This window comes from Cetorhinus maximus, chromosome 2 (genome assembly GCF_964194155.1).
Source record: "Cetorhinus maximus chromosome 2, sCetMax3.hap1.1, whole genome shotgun sequence".
In the NCBI taxonomy this organism is placed as follows: domain Eukaryota; kingdom Metazoa; phylum Chordata; class Chondrichthyes; order Lamniformes; family Cetorhinidae; genus Cetorhinus; species Cetorhinus maximus.
In genome coordinates, this window is record NC_135880.1 from 177435781 (window position 1) to 177456667 (window position 20887).

The 20887-nt window shown below is 44.3% G+C and overlaps 1 protein-coding gene across 1 annotated transcript; it reads right to left on the minus strand.

Annotated features, from left to right (window-relative positions):
- Nucleotides 1–6533: 6533 nt before the first annotated feature.
- Nucleotides 6534–8565, minus strand: LOC144667797 (transmembrane protein 215-like). The gene has a single exon (XM_078529257.1). It carries the CDS (start codon nucleotides 8133–8135, stop codon nucleotides 7512–7514), a length of 624 nt encoding a protein of 207 aa, XP_078385383.1. The 5' UTR covers nucleotides 8136–8565; the 3' UTR covers nucleotides 6534–7511.
- Between the last annotated feature and the right edge of the window lie 12322 nt (nucleotides 8566–20887).

The following is a 20887-nucleotide window of genomic DNA, read 5'->3' on the forward strand; positions in this document are numbered from 1 at the left end:
CTGAAATTGAAAACTGGATGGGTCCTATAACAAGTGATTAAGGTAAAAATTAGCCTGCTCTGTCTGGGTGAACTACAGTCCATTACATGATTACATGGCACATGTCCCAAAACCTATTACATTCCTCCATATGGCCAACGCACTCCAAAAACATTAACATCCAATAAACATTAAACAGAATTGATAAAATGTCTTTCCTCAACCATCTTTAGTGATGTATCATTTGTGCTCACTAGGATGAGTGCTATCAGAGGCTGAGCACAGAATAGTTTTTTTGCTCTCTGTTCCTGCAGACAGTAATGAGTTGTCCCAGGGATTCCTTTTTATTCATTCATGGGATATGGGTTTCACTGGCTGGCCCAGCATTTATTGCCCATCCCTAATTGTCCTTGAGAAGGTGGTGGTAAGCCACCTTCTTGAACCACTGCATGTGGTATAGATAAACCCTCAGTTTTGTTAGGGAGGGAGTTCCAAGATTTTGACCCAATGACAGTGAAAGAACAGTAGCGATACTCTTCCAAGTCAGGTTGATGTGTGACTCAGAGGGGATCTTGCAGGTGGTGGTGTACCGATCCATCTGCTGCCCTTGTTCCTCGAAGTGGTAGAGTTTGTGAGTCTTCAAGATGCTGTTGAAGGAGACTTGACAAGTTGCTGATGGTACACTAATACAATTACAGTGCACCGATGATTAAGGCATTGAATGTTGAAAGTGGTGGATGGGATGCCAACCAAGCGGGCTGCTTTGTCCTGGTTGGTGTTGAGCTTCTTGAGTGTTGTTGGAGCTGCACTCATCTCAGCTTATCCCAGGCAAGTGGATAATATTCCATCACACTCCTGACTTGTGCTTTGTAGATGGTTAGCAGGCTTTGGGGAGTCAGGAGGTGAGTTACTCGCCGCAGGATTCCCAGCCTCTGCTCTTGAAGCCAGAGGGCAGAATCTTTGGCTCGGCGAGCAGGGGGCGGGGCCCGCTCGCCGTGGCATAAAATGACACGCAGTGACGTCGAGCGTGCGTCCCGTCACCGTGCATCATTTAGATTTTCAGTTCAGCGGGAGCACAGCCGAGTCGGCAACCTTAAGGTTGACAGACAGGTGAAGAGACCAGGCGGCCTTCGCATTATTCATGGAACCTCATCCACAGGCGGGATGAGGTTTCATGAATGTTTTTAAAGTGCTTTAAAAGTTTTTAATAAAATTAATGGACAAGTCCCAGCTCTTGTGACAGTTTCACATGAGGGGAAATGTCTTAAAAAAATTTTTGAACTTAAACTAATCTCCTAATCTCCCTGAGGCAGCTCTGTGCCTCTGTGCCTCAACTCCCCCCCCACCCCACCCACAGAGGGAGTGCTCAGCGCTTCCGGGTGCACGTCATACTGGGCGGGCCAATTAAAATGGTTGTGCGCACGCCTGTGACCGCTCCCGCCCACCCGACGGGGAGAAAACTCTCCGCAAAGTATCTATGTGGCTAGTCAGTTAAGTTTCTGGTCAATGGTAACCTCCAGGGTGTTGATGGCAGAGGGGTTTCCAGCAATGGTAATCCCATTGAACGTAAGTAGATAGTTTGATTCTCTTTGTTAGAGATGGCTGTTGCCTGGCGCTTGTGTGGCATGAATGTTACTTGCTACTTCTCAGCCCAATCCTGAATGTTGTCCAGGTCTTGCTGAATGCATTCACGCACTGGTCCAGCATTGAGGGGTCATGAGTGGAACTGAACACTGCGGAATCATCAATGAACATTTCTATTTCTGACCTTATGCTGGAGGGAAGGTTATTGATGAAGCAGCTGAAGAGGTTAGGCTTAGGATACTACCCTGAGCAACTCCTAGAGCAATGCCCTAGGGCTGACAGGATTGGACTTCAACAACCACACCCATCTTCCCTTATGCAAGGTATGACTCGAACCGGTTGATAGTTTTCACACCGATTCCCATTGACTTCAATCTTGCTAGGTTTCCTTGATGCTACACTCGGTCAAATGCTGCCTTGATGTCAAGGGCAGCTTGGAGCGGGGTGGGGTTGGGTGAGTAAGCACCAGACTGGTACTGAGGAAGAGAGGAAGTCTTGACTTATTCTTCTATTCTGACCCTGATGTAAACACTAAAGTCTAAGTTTTTTGATTTTACGAATTTTGGATGTAAAGTCAGCATAATCAATCTGGAAATAAGGTGGCGATCTATTGTGCTCGATCTTCACTTGTTTAGTGCATCGTGAGCTTTCTGGATGTTTGTTGGTTGCAGGAAGTTGCAGTCTGAACCCAATACATTAATACTGAAAGAAAAGCAGAAAATGCTGGAAATATTCAGCAGGTCAGGCAGCATCTACGGAGAGAGAAGCATGGTTAACAATCGAGGTTAGTGACCTCTCATCAGCTCTAGAAGAAATTAGAGATGTAACATTTTATAAGCAAGTACAGAGGCCTGGACAGAACAAAAAAGAGAAGATCTGTGATGGGGAAGGCAGGCGAGATTAAATGACAGAAAGGATGATGGTGCAATGAAAAAGTTGGTGGTAATGAGACAAATGAAGAAACAAAAGATTAGTCTAGAAGAGGTGTAAATGGCAAACACAGAAACTTTGCCATAAGCCGCTGTCTGAAAAAAATCGGAGGAGTGGCTATGATCTAAAGTTGTTGAGGCTGTAAAGTGCCTAATCGGGCACTGAAATGCTGTTCCTCAAACTTGCGTTGATCTTCATTGGAATATTGTAGAAAGCCAAGTTCAGAGAATGGGAGTAGGATGGAGAATTAAAGTGGCACTAATGCTACCCTGATTTATGTCATTCAACATCCACACAATTCAGCAATACTTGTGATGTCTAACACTAACCTATCTGCGATATTTAATGTGGTTGTGCAGCGTGAATCCATGAATGGACATCTTGATGCCCTCACCATGTGTGAGCCATAATCCCACCATTATTTAATGCAGTCAGACTCCTGAGTGATCAAAGCTATCTCCTGAAGCCATGATTCATGTCATTGCTGCATTATTCCAGGACACCAGTAGAACAATAACAACCTTCATTTATATAGCACCTTTAATGCAATAAACCATCCCAAGATGCTTTACATGTGGTATCAAACAAACTTTAACAATGAGCCACATAAGGAGACATTAGGCCAGGTGACCAAAAGCTTGGTCAAAGAGGTAGGTTTTAAGGAGCAACTTAAAGGAGAAAAGAGAGATAGAGATGCCGAGAGATTTAGGGAGGGAATTCCAGATCTTAGTGCCCAGGCAGCTGAAGCCATGGCCACCAATGGTGGAGCAATTAAAATGGGGGGGTGCTTAAAAGTCCAGAATTGAAGGAGCGCAGATAGGCTGTAGGCCTGGAAAAGATCATAGAGATAGTGATAGGGGCCGAGACCATGGAGGGATTTAAAAGCAAGGATGAGAATTTTAAAATCAAGGTGTTGCTTAACTGGGGAACAATGTAAGTCAGTGAGCACAGGGGAAATGGGTGAGCAGGACTTGGTGCAAGGACACAGGCAGCAAAGTTTTGAATGACCTCGAGTTGGTGGAGAACTAGGGAGACCATTGGAATAGTCAAGTCTAGAGGTAACAAAGGCACGAATGATGGGTTCAGCAGCAGACGAGTTGAGGCGGGGTGGAGCTCAGTGATGTGTGGTTGGAAGTTCATTTCAGGATCAATAGTACACAGAGGTTGCAAACAGTCCAGTTCAACCTCAGCCAATTGCCAAGGAGAGTGATGGAGTTGATAGCTAGGGAACAAAGTTTGTGACCAATGTCTTTTATCTTCCCAGTATTTAGTTGGAGGAAATTTTTGATAACCCGGTCCTGGATGTCAGACAAGCCATCTGATTTTTTTTTGGAATGGACAGGGTAAATAGTGAGAAACTGTTCCCACCCGAGAGAGCATCAATAACTAGAGGGCACAGATTCAAAATAATTGGCAAAAGGAGTAAATGTGATGTGAGGAAATTTTTTTTCACCCAGAGGGTGGTTGGAGTCTGGAATGAGCTTCCTAAAATGGTGATGGAGGCAGGTTCAATCGAGGTATTCAAAAGGGAATTAGCTTGCTGCCTGAAAAGAGAGAATGTGTAAAGTTACAGGGATAAGGCAGGGGAGTAGGGCTAGGTGGAATGCTCTTTCAGAAGGCCAATACAGACTCGATGGGCCAAATGGCCTCCTTCTGTACTGTAAAGATACTGTGATTCTGAAGGTTTAGAGGCAATGGAGGGATCAAGAGAGTTAGTGGTGAGGTAGAGTTGGGTGTCAATATTGTATATGTGAAAACTAACAATGTGCTGACGTCACTGAGGGGCAGCATGAAGAATAGGAGGGGGACACCAGAGGTAACAGTGCCAGTGTTGGATGAGAAAGCATTGCAGGTAATACCCTGGCTGCAACTGGACAGGTAGGAATGGAACCAGGCTTCAAGAGCAGAATTTTGTGGTCAACCCTATCAAAGGCTGCAGACAGGTCAAGAAGGATGAAAAGGGATAGTTCACCTTTGTCGCAGTCATTTAGGATGTCATTTGTGACGTTGATAAGAGCTGCTTCATTACTGTAGCAGGGCTGAAATCTGATTGGAGGGATTCAAACACAGAGTTATAGGAAAGATGGACACAGATTTGAGAGACAACAATATGTTCAAGGACTTTGCAGAGGAAAGGGAGGCTGGAGATGGGATAGTAGTTTGCAAGGATGGAGGGGTCAAAGGTTAGGTCGTTTTTTTGGGGAGAGGGGTGATGGCAGCAGGTTCAAAAGGCAGACAGTACCTGAAGAGAGAACCATCAATGTTATTAACTAACATGGGGGCCAAGAGGGTGGTCAGCCGTTTAGTAGGATTGGGATCAAGGGACCAAGATGAGCTTGGAGAGGGCATGAGGGGAGATAGGAGGGAAACTAGAGAAAGATGCGAGTTCAAGGCTAGGGCAGGGAGCACTTTAGAGGAAGTTTGGCCCAGTGACCTAGAGAAAGGGTGAGAAGCGGCAGAGGCAGCTGATCGAATGGTCTCGATCTTCGTGACAAAAATATCCATGAGCTCCTCACGTTTGTTGTTCAAAGTGATGATGGAGGAGACAAGGGAGGGGTTTAAGGAGATAGGTTATAATAGAGGAAAAAAGATGGGGATTATCTTGGTATTCCAGGATGATCCTGGAATAGTGAGCTGTTTTAGCAGACGAGAGCAGGACCCAATAGTTCTTCATGTAGTCCAGCCAGATCTGGCAATAAATGGCTAAACCAGTTGTCCACCATATTCATTCAAACTTGCATCTCTTGGACTTAAGTGAATGGAGATGAGGGCTGTACCAGGCGAATGACCAGGGTGAGAGAGAGATTACTGATTTTAATGGGGAATAGGACATCAAAGATGGAGGTGAGGGTGTGGTGGAATAAGTCAGTAGTTGCATAAATGTCATGGTGTGACTGGAGGATCACAGGCTAGACAGTTGAGATTTTGAAAGTGCAGTTGTAAGTGAATTGGGTGAGCAATTTTTACAGGGACAAGTACAGAAGGAATGGAGTTGGGGGCGGGGGGAGGGAGATGCATTTTGCGCTCAGCAGTGAAGCAATGGCACTCACCGTTGACCTCGAAGAAACCCACCCACCCAATCTAGTGACCTCTGTGGCATGGATTTGCCCTCTCCGATGGCAGTCCAGCCTGGTGCCAAATCAAAGGGATCTCCAGGCATCCAGCAACAGTGACATCATCAAGCAGGGTTAGCAGCCAATTACATTGAAGTATTCTCATAAACAACAAACTCAGGAAGTGAAAACAACTGAATCCCTTTTGCTGTTAACTTCTAAATTTTACAGACAGCAAAGTAATGATTGGGACATACACATGGGACTAAAGTAGAAGCTAAAATATCATTTTAAAAGTTTTAAAAATGTTTTATTACTCTAAAATGAGGAATTGCTAATTATAATGGGGAAATTTGACATTCAACAAATATAAAATCATTCTTTCAGTGCTAGTGTGTATTTAGCAGCAATTATGAGCTTAATGCACCATTTACAAACCCAGATACACTTTACTCAACAGGTGTAACCTTTTAAAGGGTTTTTACAGTGAGACTAAGAGCATAATACTGGAAGTTCATAAGAAAGAGGAGCAGGAGTAGACCATTCAGCTATCCATCCTGCTCTGCCATTCAATGTTCTTCAGCCTCAACTCCCCTTTACCACCCACTCCCCATATCCCTTAATTCCCTGAGAGATCAAAAATCTGTCCTTCCAGCCTTAAATATATTCAGTGGTGGAGCATCCACAACCCTCTCGGGTAGAGAATTCCAAAGAGTTACAACTCTTTGAGTGAAGAAATTTCTCCTTTTCTCAGTCCTAAATCATCGGCCCCTTATCCTGAGACTGTGCCCCCATGTTCTAGATTCTCCAACCAGGGGAAACGACCTCTCAGTGTCTACTCTGTCAAACTCCTGTCAAGCTCTCATCAGTTCAGTGATTTCTAATTGACGGCAGTTTGGGGGGAACCTCAGCAGTGCACTGTCTGGAGAAGTGTAGAATCACTGGCAGCAGTCTCTGGGTTTCTGTGTTTAACTGCGCTTGTGCGGACTCCAGAAGTTGCTGTCAGTTTCAGAGGTATAATGATGGCGAACGCTGACACTGTCATTACCACAACAAAATCTGGGCCAAGGAAATGATCAGGCATTCACCTCAGCCCCTCCATCCAATAGCAAATCTACATTAAAAGAGCCAGGTATGTTAGAAAAAAACTTGTTTAGGGACAGACAAGTATGATTTCACCAAAATGTGATTTTATAACAATCAACCACAATAACCTTTCCTGCCTAAACAATAGCAATAATTAGCCATTCCCCATACCCCTTTAAATGTCCCTTTAAATGAAAAATCGAGTGCAACTAACCAGTCTTACTCTTCCATTGAAATGGAAGGAAAAACTAGTAAAACTTGGAAATCAAGGGGACCAGTAAAACTTGCCAGACCTGGTCGTGTGTACCTTACAATGGAACTCCAGTATTACTGGTGCCGGTATTACTGATTTTTACTGGGATTTGAACTGATTTTTCCTTCAGGTTTCCCGCAATAAATAAAAACAACAACTGGGTAAATATAAAATCTGAATGTTTTTATGGTTTAGCTTATTATAAGTGCAAATTTGATACGGATTTCCAAGATTCTCACTCCTTCTAACATACTTCAGATATAGTTTGCAAATATATTGCTATAAATCAGATTCTAGTCTAAGACCTAGGCACTGCTGGGGAATAAAAGGATACATTAAAACACCATAAAATCTGCAGAAAACAATGCAAAGGTTAAAAATCGAGTGAAGTTTGTTACTTGCCCATTGTACAGTCTACATTTTGCAATTAATTTAATATTTAAATACTCTTAAACCCCAACTGTAATAACACCTACAAAACAATCGGTCTATTTAATTGCTACAACCCGAAATCCAAGTCTCGGTGTGTCAATTAAAAAACACTCAATGATGAAAGTTGACTTGCTTGAGTGGAGTTGCTATTCGGCTGTGGCGGCTGCACTTTGGGGTTCAATGCCCCCCTCCCCTCACACTATTGTCTCGTAGTCCCAGCAAAGTCTAACGTGTTGGGCTTCCCCCGGACTGGGGTAACAGCAGTAATACCTCCCGTAGGGTACACTGTCCCGGGGGGAGTAGACCACACTGTCCCGGGTGGAGTAGACACTGGTGTAGAAGGCGCTATCCCGGTTGGAGCAGATCTGGGAAAGGGAGCAGTAGTTGAAGACTCCGGACGGGTAGTAAGTCTCCAGGTACCTCCTAGCCGCCTCTTGGTCGCTCTTCCTGATCAGGCTCCTGGAGTCCACGGCGAAGCCCCCCTCCTCGACCTCGGGGGTCTGGCTGCGGGTGGAGGTCTTGGACATGTCCTGCGAGCTCCCTCCGTCGCTCTGTCCAGCTAAGAGCTCGCCCTCGGCCTCCTCTTTGGTGCGGGGGCCACAGATGGCTGGCCACTTGGAGAAACCATCCGTCTTCTTCGCCAACAGGATGGCAGCCAGTCCGGGTAAGGAGATGGCAGGCCCGATGGCAATGAGGGGAATATCCCCCAGGGTCTCACCCCTGATCCCAGACACTGTGAACATAAAGCCAAAAACCAGGAAGACACTCACCAGAGCCACCACCAGCCCTGTCCTGGGGTTAATGTTGTCTGCTCTCATTTGTGAAATGTGGGATCTTTCTTGTCACTGAGGTAAATGGTCCTTTTCTCTCTCTCTCTCTCTCTCTCTGGGATTGCACCTCTTCCAATTCCCTCCTCCTCTCCAACAGGATATGATACCCTCTGCCAGTCTGGCTTCTCTCAGCCTTGCTATTCCCCCGTCTGTTAATCTGGAAGTGAAGTGTGCCAGTAACACTTGACAAACCGACTTTAGCTCTTCAGTCACCGGGGTAATTAGAAACCCGAACCATGTCTGAAACTGGGGCATTGGAGAGTCCTGTGAGCTCCGTGTGTTTGTGTTAAATCAGCCAGAAACTGGAGTGCCAACTCCGAGGGAGGATCATCCAACTCCTCTTAATCAAGATATCCTTTTACACTCAACTGTGCTTAAACACTCAAGAATAACTTTTATAGATCCAGGCAAGACACGTAGTCTGGCTGGAGACTGCTGAGTTCCAGAGTTTTTAATAAATTGCCTCGGACTGGGCAGAACAGGAAGATATTTACGCCTCTCCTGCTGTCACCATCAGTATCCAGTGTTTATACAATGGCGTCTGGCTGTTTCTTTATACTGACTGTATTTATTGAACGGGAGTTCAGCCCTGTTTAACTGTACCTGGGTGACATTTCAAAGGCGAGCACCTGTAGTTGACCAGGTTAATGATAAGTTAAGTGAAACATTTGTGTAATGTATGCCAGCGCGGCACTCGCAAGTTGAACACGCACACGGGACAGCTTTGCTGCTGCAGAAAGTGTTTTGAAAGCAAGGATCATGGTTCCCTTGGGGCGGCGATTATCTTTCACATGCAGTAAAGAAGCTCTCACGCTGTAGTGTGCTGCGTGCCTCTCCACCCTTTTAAGCACTTCAACTCGGAGCTGGCTTGTCTCAGGCCCGAGGAATGCGACTGAAGTATCTCGGCAAAGGAACCTTCTCTGAGCATCACAAACACTTCCGTTATGAAAACCCACTGAGGGACAAGCGGCCCGCGTCGCTTGCACCTGCTATATATGTGGGCTCTTGACATTCCTGGGCAGTCCGACGTTGGAGTTCGTGGAAGCTTCCGTATGATGCGTGTGTGTGTGTTTCCACTTCCAAAATGTGCAGCAGGAGGTGAGGGATGAGAATTGGAGGATTTCAACAATAACAATTTCATTTACATAGCAGCATCCCAGGGCGCTTCATCGCCCCTCCCTATCTCTGTGACTTCCTCCAGCGCCACAACCCTTGAGATCTCTGTGCTCCTCCAATTTTGCTCTCTTGCACATCCACGATTTTAATCATTCCCCCATTCTGGGCCATTGCCTGAGCTGCAAACCTTGGAATTCCCTCCCTAAACCTCCCCATTCCTCTGCTTCTCCCTCTCTTTTAAGAAGGCTGTGGAGGCCAAGACACTGAATATATTTAAGGAGGAAATAGGTAGATTTCTATACTCTAGAGGCGTCAAGGGGTATGGGGAGAGAGCGGGAGTACAGCGTTGAGATAGAGGATCAGCCATGATCATAATGAATGGCAGAGCAGGCTCGAAGGGCCGAATGACCAACTCCTGCTCCTATTGTCTATGTTTCTATGTAAAACACTAGTTTTACACTAGTGTGGGGCACGATTTTAAAATTTGCAGATGATACGAAGATTGGAAATGTCAACTATGATGGGGATAGGCTTGAACTTCAAAAGGACATAGACATGGTGGATTAGGCAGACAAGTGGCAGATGAAGTTCAATGCAGAGAGGTGTGAGGTGATCCATTTTGGAAGAAAAGATATGGACAGACAGTATAAAATAAAGGGAGAGCCTCTAAAGGAGGTGAAGGGACAGAGAAACCTTGGTGTTTACGTACATAGGTTATTGAAGATGGCAGGGCATGTTGAGAGAGAGATTAATAAAGCAAATAGTATATTAGTCTTTATTAATAGGGGCACTGAGTACAAGAGTAAGGAAGTCATCTTGAACTTGTATAAGACACTAGTTAGGCCTCATCTGGAGTACTCCGTTCAGTTCTGGGCGCCATACTTGAGGAAGGATGTAAAGGCTTTGGAGAGGGTACAGAGGAGATTCACAAGAATGATTCCAGGGACAAAGAACTGTAGCTTTAAGATTGGAGGGGTTGGGACTGTATTTTTGCCTTGGAGAAAAGAAGGCTGAGAGGAGACTTGATAGAGGGACGTGGACAGGGTAAATAGTGAGAAACTGTTCCCACTTAAGAGAACATCAAGAACTAGGGGGCACAGATTCAAAATAATTGGCAAAAGGAGTAACTGCGATGTGAGGAAAATTTTTTTCACCCAGAGGGTGGCTGGAGTCTGGAACAAACTTCCTGAAAGGGTGATGGAGGCAGGTTCAGTTGAGGTATTCAAAAGCGAATTGGACGCTACCTGAAAAGAGAGAATGTGCAAGATTATGGGATAAGACGGGGGAGTGGGAGTAGGTGGAATGCTCTTTCAGAGAGCCAGTGCAGAATCGATGTGCTGATTGACCTCCTTCTGCACTGTAAAGATACTATAATACTGCGATACAAGGTCTCCAGAGGGACCAAACCAGAAATAGGTTCAGAAAGAAGCCCAAATACAGCTGATGGCACAGCAGGATGCCGACAGAGATCCTGAAAATCTTCCCATGAAAGCACCGTTAAAGCCAGGAAGAGTTATACACCAGACCTTTTTATTCATTCACGAGACAACTTATCAAATCTTCAAAGACAAATCTTCACCTCGAGTCCCAAGCTTCCCAATACATATAACAGTCCTGTTCAAATGTGTGTGATGTGATACCCAGTACGCCTTCACCATTACCCCCTGCACGTTATAAATTACTGTAGATACCCATTGCTTTGATCCACAGCTTACTCCATCTTCTGTGGCTCAGTGGGTTCATCTCTAAGTCAAATGTTGTGGGTTCATAGCCCTACTCCAGAAACCTGAGCAAGTAATTCAAGTTGATATTCCAGCATAGTACTGAGGGAGTGCTGCACTGTTGGAGGTGATGTGCCTTGAATGAGATGTTAAACTGAGGCCCTGTCGCCCTCCCAGGTGTGCGTATAGAATCCCACAGCCCAGAAGAGAGGGAAGTTTCTCCTCGGTAGTCTGGCTAATATTCATCCCTCAACAAATTATCTAGTTACTATCACACTATTGTTTGTGGGATCTTGCTGAGGGATCACACATTGGCTGCCAGTATTTCCTATGTTACAGCTATGAATACACTTCAAAAGTACTTAAATTGGCCGCAAAGCAGTTTGGGATGATCTGAGGTTGTGAAAAGTGCTGTATAAAAGCAAGGGTTTTGTTTTGCAAAATCGTAAGTGAACTTTGTGGACAAAGCTGGAATAAAATATGGTGAATCTTTTTCTATGTGGGTGCTCTGTCTATGTGCTGTAAGAGTTTTGTACTCAGCTGCTTCCCCTTGGTGACAGAATATAGTGTGCATCGTGTCAAACATATTCCATTGCCTCTCCTAGGTACTTCCCCAGTGATGGGGAGTAAGTGAGTTAACGTGGGTGCCAGTGGAAGTCTGTTGGCTCTGATACTACTTGGGTCATGAGATGGCCTTGTAACTATTGTCCATGATATCTATTATATTATTTAAATAGAGAGAGTCTCCAGCATGGTGTAGTACAGAGGGCTCTCGGTATCCTGGTACATGAATCACAAAGAGTTAGCATGCAGGTACAGCAAGTAATTAGGAAGGCAAATGGAATGTTGACCTTTATTGCAAAGGGGATGGAGTATATAAGTAGGGAAGTCTTGCTACAACTATACAGGGTATTAGTGAGACCACGCCTAGAGTACTACCTAAAGTTTTTGTCACTGACAGAATTTATATGTTCCTTTCTACTGCCCGTGATCAATGTGACTATGTAAGGTGTGTGTGTTTTCTAACCCTCAGAGTGCTTGTCTCAATTAAATAATTTCAAGCAGCATTTTTTTGTGAGTTTAAAAACAAAGGAGAATATTTATTATCACACACTTGCCCCAGAATTTAAAACACAACATCTCACTTGCTCAACTGACACACACTATCACACACAAAAAGGTTAGGTACAGATGAAGGTAAAACAATAAAATTACAATGTATGATTGTTTCAGTCTCTTTCTTGGCAAGCCTGTTGTTTTTAGATGAGTTGATGTTTTAGTTGAAATGAAGGTCTTGGAAAGCAAAGGATTCTCAGTAAGCTGCAAGGCTTCTTGTAGTCGAATTTCAAGCAGGCTGGTTGTTAGGTGAAGTCGAAGTTGGAACAGGTTGTGGGGGAGTCCTTCTCCACTTTCAAGGGTATTGCTGTTGTGAAGATGGATGTTATTATTTTAATAATTTTGGGAATATGGTTGTATTCTATAAAGAAGGCTGTGAGTGAGTGAGTGTGTGTGTGTGTGTGCGCGCGCATGTGTAATTAAATGGGAGAAAGTTAGTAAAGACAGCTTGTCTGTGGGAGCAGAGAGATAAAAGGTAAAAGTGCTAAATGCATGCATTTGTAATGAGAGGCCATGGTGAAATTGAATGTACAACTAAATAGGTTGGGTTTGAAATTTGCATTATAAGATAAGTAGAAACTTGACTTCTCAGCTGTTAAATTTCAAAGGAGGTTTAGAAGGCACAAGGGACTTTTACAACTTACAAAGGTTTCATGGGTAAACAAGGGAAGGTTATTAAATTTCATTTGAACTGCAAGTGGAGGAAAACATGAAAGATTTTATATCTTGAAAAAATTGAGTTCGAAGAGGTGCTTAGAACAATGGAGTCTAAGATCAAAGGAGGAAAGGATATTTCAGGAAAGATCTTTAGTTGAGTTGTGTTGACTGTGTGGGGGAGATGTCCTGTGATTAGCTCTGTTCTGAAAAAAGTTGTGAATTTGAAGCAGCCACCCAGCTTCAAGCCAGAAAAGTCTTTGTTTTCAGAAAGCGGTCTGTTTCTGAATTTCCTTCGGATTTCCACAGCAGAGTGGAAGAGAGCGAGAAGTCATGTGGTATGCTTTATTAAAGCAGCAGCAGCTTTTGCCTTGGGTAATATTACTGGATTTCTATGGTTAAAAATCTATAAGGGAGCTGGTGCAAATAGTTTGCTTGTGTGTTTAGACCAAATAGGTTTTTTGGGGGACTGTTTTATAAGACTGTTTTAACTGTGTAATTTTAATCTTGTGTGCTTAAGTTTATTTTCTTGTTAATAAATCTTTTAATTTTAAAATCCTAAAAATGTTACTGGGATTCTATGTTTCTGGGATCGGTAGTTTTCCCCTCGTTTTCAAATTATAAAATAAATTTTATGATCAGTAAGACAAGTTTCCCTCTGGGATTTGGCTTGCTCAGCGAATAACATCAGCTGCAGTCGTAACATTGCTTATTACCTTGGTTGCTTGGATGACTTGCAGCTGGTTCAATGGCTTTCTGTTGGAACACTGTCTGCTATCGGCAGAACAGTTTTTTGATGTTATTTTAAAAGCCAACAGAAAGTATGGCCTCCTTTTCATATGACTTCACAAGTTCAAGTTCTTTCCAAATAAGGTGGGTGGTTAGGTCGATTATACACCCTGTGTGGTGGCTTGCACACCATGACAGTTTGATACAGCCAGTATCTTTGTATCTGAATGACCCATTCAATTTGAAATTATCCTTTTGAATTAGTTTCAGGAAAAGGCATTGAATCAACATTAGTCTGGAAGGTTCTTTTTTTCCCCTTGTGTTTCACGCCATAAGAGAAGTCAAGTGATCCTCAGGTGGCCATCATTTTGCAACCACTTGTAGTTAGTTTAAAATATTTGAAAAAATAGTTTGAAGTTCAGAATATACTGGGACATGACATTTAAGTCTCATTATTTAAGAAGGCACATACATGCATTGGAGACAGTTCAAAGAAGGTTCATAGCTTTGATTTCTGGGATGAAGGGAAAGAGTTGAACAGGTTGGGCCTATACACATTGGAGTTTCGAAGAATGAGAGGTGATCTTATTAAAACATATGAGATTCTGAAGGGTAGATGCTGAGAGGATGTTTCCTCTTTTGGAGAAATCTAGAGCTGGGGACAGTTTCAGGATAAGGCGTTGCCCATTTAAGACAGAGATGAGGAAGAATTTCTTCTCTCAGAGGATCATTAATCTATGGCATTCTCTACCCCAGTGAGCAGTGGAGGCTGGTTCACGGAATATATTCCAGGCTGAGTTGGACAGTTTTTTGATATAGAAGAGGGGCCAGGGCTATGGAGCCAACCTGGAAAATGGAACTGAGGTCATGATCAGATCACTCATGATCTTACTGAATGGCAGAGCAGGCTTAAGGGATCAAATGGCCTACTCCTACTCCTATTTCTTATATTCTTATGGTTTAACATGGTTACTCGCTAGTTTAGAGAGAGGTCAGCAGGAGTATATTATTACTATAACTTGCATTTATATAGGATCTTTTAATATAACAAAACATCCTTTGGCATTCCATAATTAAACATCAACATTGAGCCAAAGAAGGAGGTATGAGGAGTGGTGATAAATAGATTGATCAAAGAAGTGTCTTTTAAGGGGGCTATTAAAGGAGGAGAGCAAAGTAGGAAAACAGCAGTGTATAGGGAGGGATTGCTGAATTTAGGGCCTAGATAGACGTAGTTCAGCTACCAATGGTGGGGCAAAGGGATTTTGAGACAGAGAAGGGGCCACAATTCATCCTGAGACAGTGACCTGGGTGGAGAATGGAATCAGTGGCAAGGATAGGAGTTTATGGCTGAGGCCTAAGGTGATAGCTTCAGTCTTCCCAATGTTTAACTGGAAGACATTGTGAATCATCCAAGGCAGGATTCTGGACAAGATGGCTGTCAAAGCAAAAGGGTTAGGAGTGGGGTTGGAGATGTAGAACTCTCCAGCATAGATATGCAATCTAACACTGTGTCTTTGCAGGATGTCACCCAGGGGCAACATGTAGATGAGGAGAAGGAGCAAGTCAAGAATAGATCCTTGGGGATTCCACTGTGTACCTTGGAGAAACAACCATAAAGGTTATGTGTACCACAACCAACAATGAAAGAACCAAATCGATAACCAACACAATGACACACACTGTTAATTTGCCAGAGGAGGTGGTATAGTGGTATTGTCAATAGATAGAGACACAGTTGACCAAGGTTTGAATCCCACCCTGGCAGATGATGAAATTTGAATTCAATAAAAATCTGGAATTAAAAGCCTGACGATGACCATGAAACCATTGATTGGCACCCCATCCACCACCTTAAATATTCACTCCCTTCACCACTGATGCACAGTGGCAGCAGTGTGTATCATCTACAAGATGCACTGCAGCAACTCACCAAGACTCCTTCAACAGCATCTTCGAAACAAGTGACCTCTACTATCTAGAAGGACAAGGGCAGCACATGCATGGGAACACCACCACCTGCAAGTTCCCCTACAAGCCACACACCATCCTGACTTGGAGCTATATTGCTGTTCCTTTGCTGTCACTGAGTCAAAATCCTGGAACTCCCTTCCTAATGAATTTGAGCATATTTTTTAAATGTTCAGAAAACAACAGTCCTGCTTGTTGTGGCATTGTGGCTAGACCCCCGATTCACACATGGGTACAATCACTGATTCACAGTGTGCACGGAAATTCAGCCATGCAGTTCACCGGTTTCTTTGTAGCAAACCTGGGCTGTGTATTTTATAAAGTGATTAAATTTAGAAAGTGTGCCTCAGAGGTTCCTGAGCAAAACTAGACATTGTTAGTGGGACTTCTACTGTGATCACACACAGGTGCCTGGAAGAAATCTGTCACGTTCAAGGTAGCTTCACTGCTTTTATAAGTAATGAATATAGTCACTTTATAGAAACACAGAATCATAGAATGGTTACAGCACAGAAGGAGGCCATTCAGCCTGTCACGACCATGCCAGCTCTCTGCAGGAGCAATTCAACTAGTCCTATTCCCCGGCCCTTTCCCCGTAGCCCTGTAAACATTTTCCCTTCAGATAATTATCCAATACCCTTTTGAAAGCCAGAATTGACATGCCCTCCACCACCCTTTCAGCCAGTGAATTCCAGAACCTAACATCTTGTTGCGTATACAAGTTTTTCCTCATGTCACCCTTGGGTCTTTTGCCAATCCCCTTAAATCAGTGCCCTCTGGTTCTGGATCCTACCAGGAACAGTTTCTCCCGATCTACTCTGTCTAGATCCCCCGTGATTTTGAACACCTCTATCAAAACACCTCTCGACCTTCTCTGAGGAGGACAGCCCCAGCTTCTTCAACCTAGCCTCATAAATGAAATCCCTCTTCCCTGGAACCTTACTCGTAAATCTTATCTGCACCCTCTCCAATGCCTTCACATCCTTCCTAAAGTGTGGAGCCAATATGGCAGGCAGGGCCCATTTTTATATCCATTAAACAGGCAGGGCTCAAACGCAGCTCTAGGCCGTAACCTCTCTGTTCTCTGCGCTTTGATTGATACTGTTAATAATTACTGACAACTGCAGGGATATTAAAAGTGCCTGCCTGCTGCTGCTGTAACTATTGTAGTTTCTGATGGGTGACCACTTACTCCCTTCCCTCTGCCGGCTTGCCCATTATTGGAGTGTCTGCACAGCTGATACTGAGGATAATGGATTATTACTCCTTGGAATTGAATTGCCAGTTAGGCTGCTCATGGGGACAGGGGAGCCGCAGCAATAATCTGAACAGGCCAGTGATAATTGAGTTACTCAGAAGGGTGAGGCTGCATCATTGGGAAAGGTTCTAATTGGCAACGAATACGTGCCATGGCTGCACAATTACAACAGCTTCCTTTGACAGGTTTGTCCCATGCAATGCTTTATTTAAGTGGACCAGGGATTGGATTTGATTTACTTCATATTAAAGCAAAACCGCAATTAATTCCAAAAGAAATGTATTTAAAACCCTAGTCAGACACCCTAAAGGTGGAATTGTGCTCCGTTCTCCGCAGTAATATGGGTTATTTGCTCTTTGTGGGAGCATGCTGCGCACAAATTGGTTGCTGCGTCTTCTACGTTACGAGGGTGGCCACACATCAAAAGCACCTCATCGGCTACATCGCGCTTTAGGACTTCCTAAGGTTGCGAAAGGTGATATATAAATGCAAGGCCAGGATTTTACAGCCCCCCCCCACCCCCCGCCATTTAAATCTCTATTAATTTCATTGGGACTGTAATGTCCCGTTAGGGACATTAAAATCCTGGCCCAAGCCTTTTCGTTTTCTATCTCGGCAAGAAGCCAGTGAATATACATTTTTAAAAATTGATACAAACAGGAGCCTTCGGCCCATCGAGTCTGCACCGACATGCAGGAGTCCACGCCCTTCAGCATCTCACATTGTTCCACTGAATCTGCTGACTACACAACCATTTGGGGGATGAAATTTCTAGGCTGCTGTTTCTCAACAGCTTCTCGTGACTTTGTGCCCCTGATATTTATGGTGGGTGGTGGTTGTGGGGGTGGGGGTGGAGGGGGTGGTTGTGGGGGTGGGAGGTGGGGGGGGTGGTTGTGGGGGTGGGGGGGTGATTGTGGGAGGTCTGAAAAATAGCTGAGAAATCTGGCAAGACTCGTGGACACGGAGGACTTTTCAGACTTGATGGCAGGACCTCATAATCATTTTTTTTATCCCTTTTCCTGGCCATCAGACAGCCCAATGGTTAGTCTGACCAGCAGCAGAAAAGGACAGCCAAGGATCCTTGGCCCTGCCCCCAGCATCGTGAGTGGAGGGGGAGAGGTCACCAATCCCAGCTCATGGGATGGATTGGAGGGAGGTCGTTATTGGTGGACGAAACCAGGAGACTTTTGTAAGGGGCCTCGCGTGGGTCAGGGGGAAGCACTACTTCTCCTGGAGTACTGCGTACAGTTTTGGTCCCCTTACTTAACTAGCACTGGAGGTAGTTCAGAGAAGGTTTACTAGGTGTAGTACTGGGGATGAGGGGGTTGTCTTATAAGGAAAGGTTGAGCAGGTTAGGCCTGTACTCATTGGAGTTTAGAAGAATGAGAGATGATCTTAATGAAACATGTAAGATTTTGAGAGGGCTTGACAGGATAGATGCTGAGAGGGTGTTTCCCCTCATGGGGGAATCTAGAACTAGGGACCATTGTTTCAGAATAAGGGGTCTCCCATTTAAGCTGGAGACGAAGAAGAATTTCTTCTTTCAGGGGGTCATTGACCTTTGGAATTCTCTACTCCAGAGAGCAGTGGAGGTTGGGTCACTGAATTTATTCATGGTTGAATTAGGCAGATTTTTGATCTACAATGGAGTAAACGGTTATTGGGGGGAACAGGCAGGAAAGTGGAGTTGAGGCCAAGATCAGATCAGCCATGATCATATTGAATGACAGAGCAGACTCGAGGGGCTGTATGGCCTACTCCTATTCCTGTTTCTTCTATTCTTTAGCTCTTATGTTACTCTTGACCCACAAGCAGCACCAGCAAAGGTACTTATCTTGTGCAGCCCAGCATCCCCCGTCTCTCTTTCACTGTTGGGTTTCCCTGGCCCCCAGGAACCCTGAGCAACAGCATTGAATTTCAAACCAGCCTCCCAATCGCACTGCGAGAACCCAATTTAAATATTTTAATGAGGCATCTGGCTGGACTTTCCAAAATCTGCCGCCATAAAATAGGTGCACGCCTGACACGTTATGGGCACATTCCCTGTATTTAAGTCTCTCATCATTGACTCACCCCCACCCCTGACCCTCTCTTACCCGATGGCGATGGGAGGAGGTTAGTATAGAGGCAGAGGAGGTTCCCTTAACATCGAAATGCAGGTGTACTTTCAAAGTTATAGATGGCTGAAATGATCACTGTTAAAAGACAAAGCATTATACTCATTTCAATGGGAAAGTTTAACATCCACAACACATTTCAGCCCCGTGAATGCAAATTAGTAGATGAGCAAGTTGAAGCGCTTTGTTGCTGTAAATGTGAAGATGATCTTTCATTCAGTTCCAAAACTGGTCCAGGTAAGAATGATCTGCTCTTGGTCTTCAGACCATGCTGCATACTGGTAAGAATGATTTTCATTGTTAAGGTCCCCTGACATTAACTGAGTTCTCGGAACAGGACAAATAGGCAACAAACAATGATCTCAGTGCAACAAGTTAACAGAATTTGTTAAGCAAATAATTGAACAAAAATACTTAATAATAGGCAAGTAAATAGGCAAATAATAGGCAAGTCAAGCTGCTTTTTATCCTTGCTCCTCGAAGCTGCCTGGACGCAGGTGATGTTGCCTTTGGTTCTCTTCGGTGTCTTCTCTGGCTCCTCCTCCTGTGATGCTGCCTGTCTGTGTGCCTCGAGGTCCCAACTTTTATACCCTCCCAGGGGCTGCCTATGTGTAGTTCTGCGCCTCCACCCCCCCCCCCGCCCCTAGTCTTGCCTATGTGCAACCTGGCAGCTACCTGAATCCTTGCCTACATGTGGCCTAACCCCAGACTCGCTGGTGTCATTTTTGGGCCATTTGCTGGCACCGAGGTCCGCTTTTGGCACCAAACCAGCAAGTAGCAGCTCTCTGTGGAAAATGTGTTTTTTTATACTTAACCCTTTAGCTCCCTTGTAGTTTTTTTATACTTAACCCTTTAGCTCCCTTGTAACTATAAACAATATAATCAGTCATTATACAATTGGGAACTTTTCCATAAACAATATATTAATTGGAACAACTTCATAAGAGAATTGACATTTTTATAATTTCCTACAACTGACCAATTTCATGCTTTTTTGATATTTAATAGAAGTTTCATTTGTGTGTCTCTGTCATCCATTTCCAGAGGAGGCCTCTCAGTCCCTTATACATGTTCATTCATTCAATTACTGTTAATCTGTATTTTAACTCCTCCTACCTATGTTCTATAATCTTCAATACACTTTGTCTAATGTAGATCTATCAATCTCAGCTTTGAAATTCTCAATTAGCCCCCCCAGCCTCACAGCTTTTTGGGGGAGATAGTTCTAGATTTCCTCTTGCCAGCCTCAATTTTAACTCAGGGTGGGAAGGGGGTGTGGGTTGAAGCAGGCAGCACTAATCCATCCCTCCCCTGCACCCCACCTCCCCAGCACAAGGCTTAGGAAACTTTAACTCTTGGGCCACTGATTCTGACCCCCTGTCATGGATGGGACTTGAACCCATGATCCCTAGAGCATTAGCATGGGCCTCGGGACTACTCTTCCAGTGGCCTTACCACTATGCCACCATCAGGTTATTGGCTTCAGTTTAAAATGCAAGATAGGTATTTTACTAACGGAAAATCCAAAAAGAAAAATACCAGTCAGGCGTCAGTTAGTGTGGCCAAACAACCCATTCATTGCCGGACATAAAGTAAGTGGTCAACTTGAGGACAGACAGTCTTTGAACCATACAGTCCTTTGGGAAAACTCTCTGATGCCAAAGCTGTATCTCACTTCCTTTGATTGGGATCTCCTGCAATCTCCACTGGCATGTGTTAAGATCAGTTAAGTCCGACTGGTTGAGAGATGAAAAGACCAGAGTAGGTTTCTGTGTTGAGTTATCTAACAGCTGCCAACTGTAAACTGAGTTCCCTTTCAACAGCATCTGTTTTAACAATGCACGCGCGGCCATGAGATAGGATAGAATGTGTATAGGGTTCCTCCACGACCCTTCCAGTTCCTGAAATCAGATTAATTCAAGCGTATTCCTCCTGCCAACCGTCCTATCAGGGCTTTTCCAGAAAGTGACATGTACCCAACAAAAGCAGGACAAAAAGTGATCACCAACTTCCACGTATAGCCTAATTTTAAGCTTTGGCTAGATTCCCCCAAGTTTC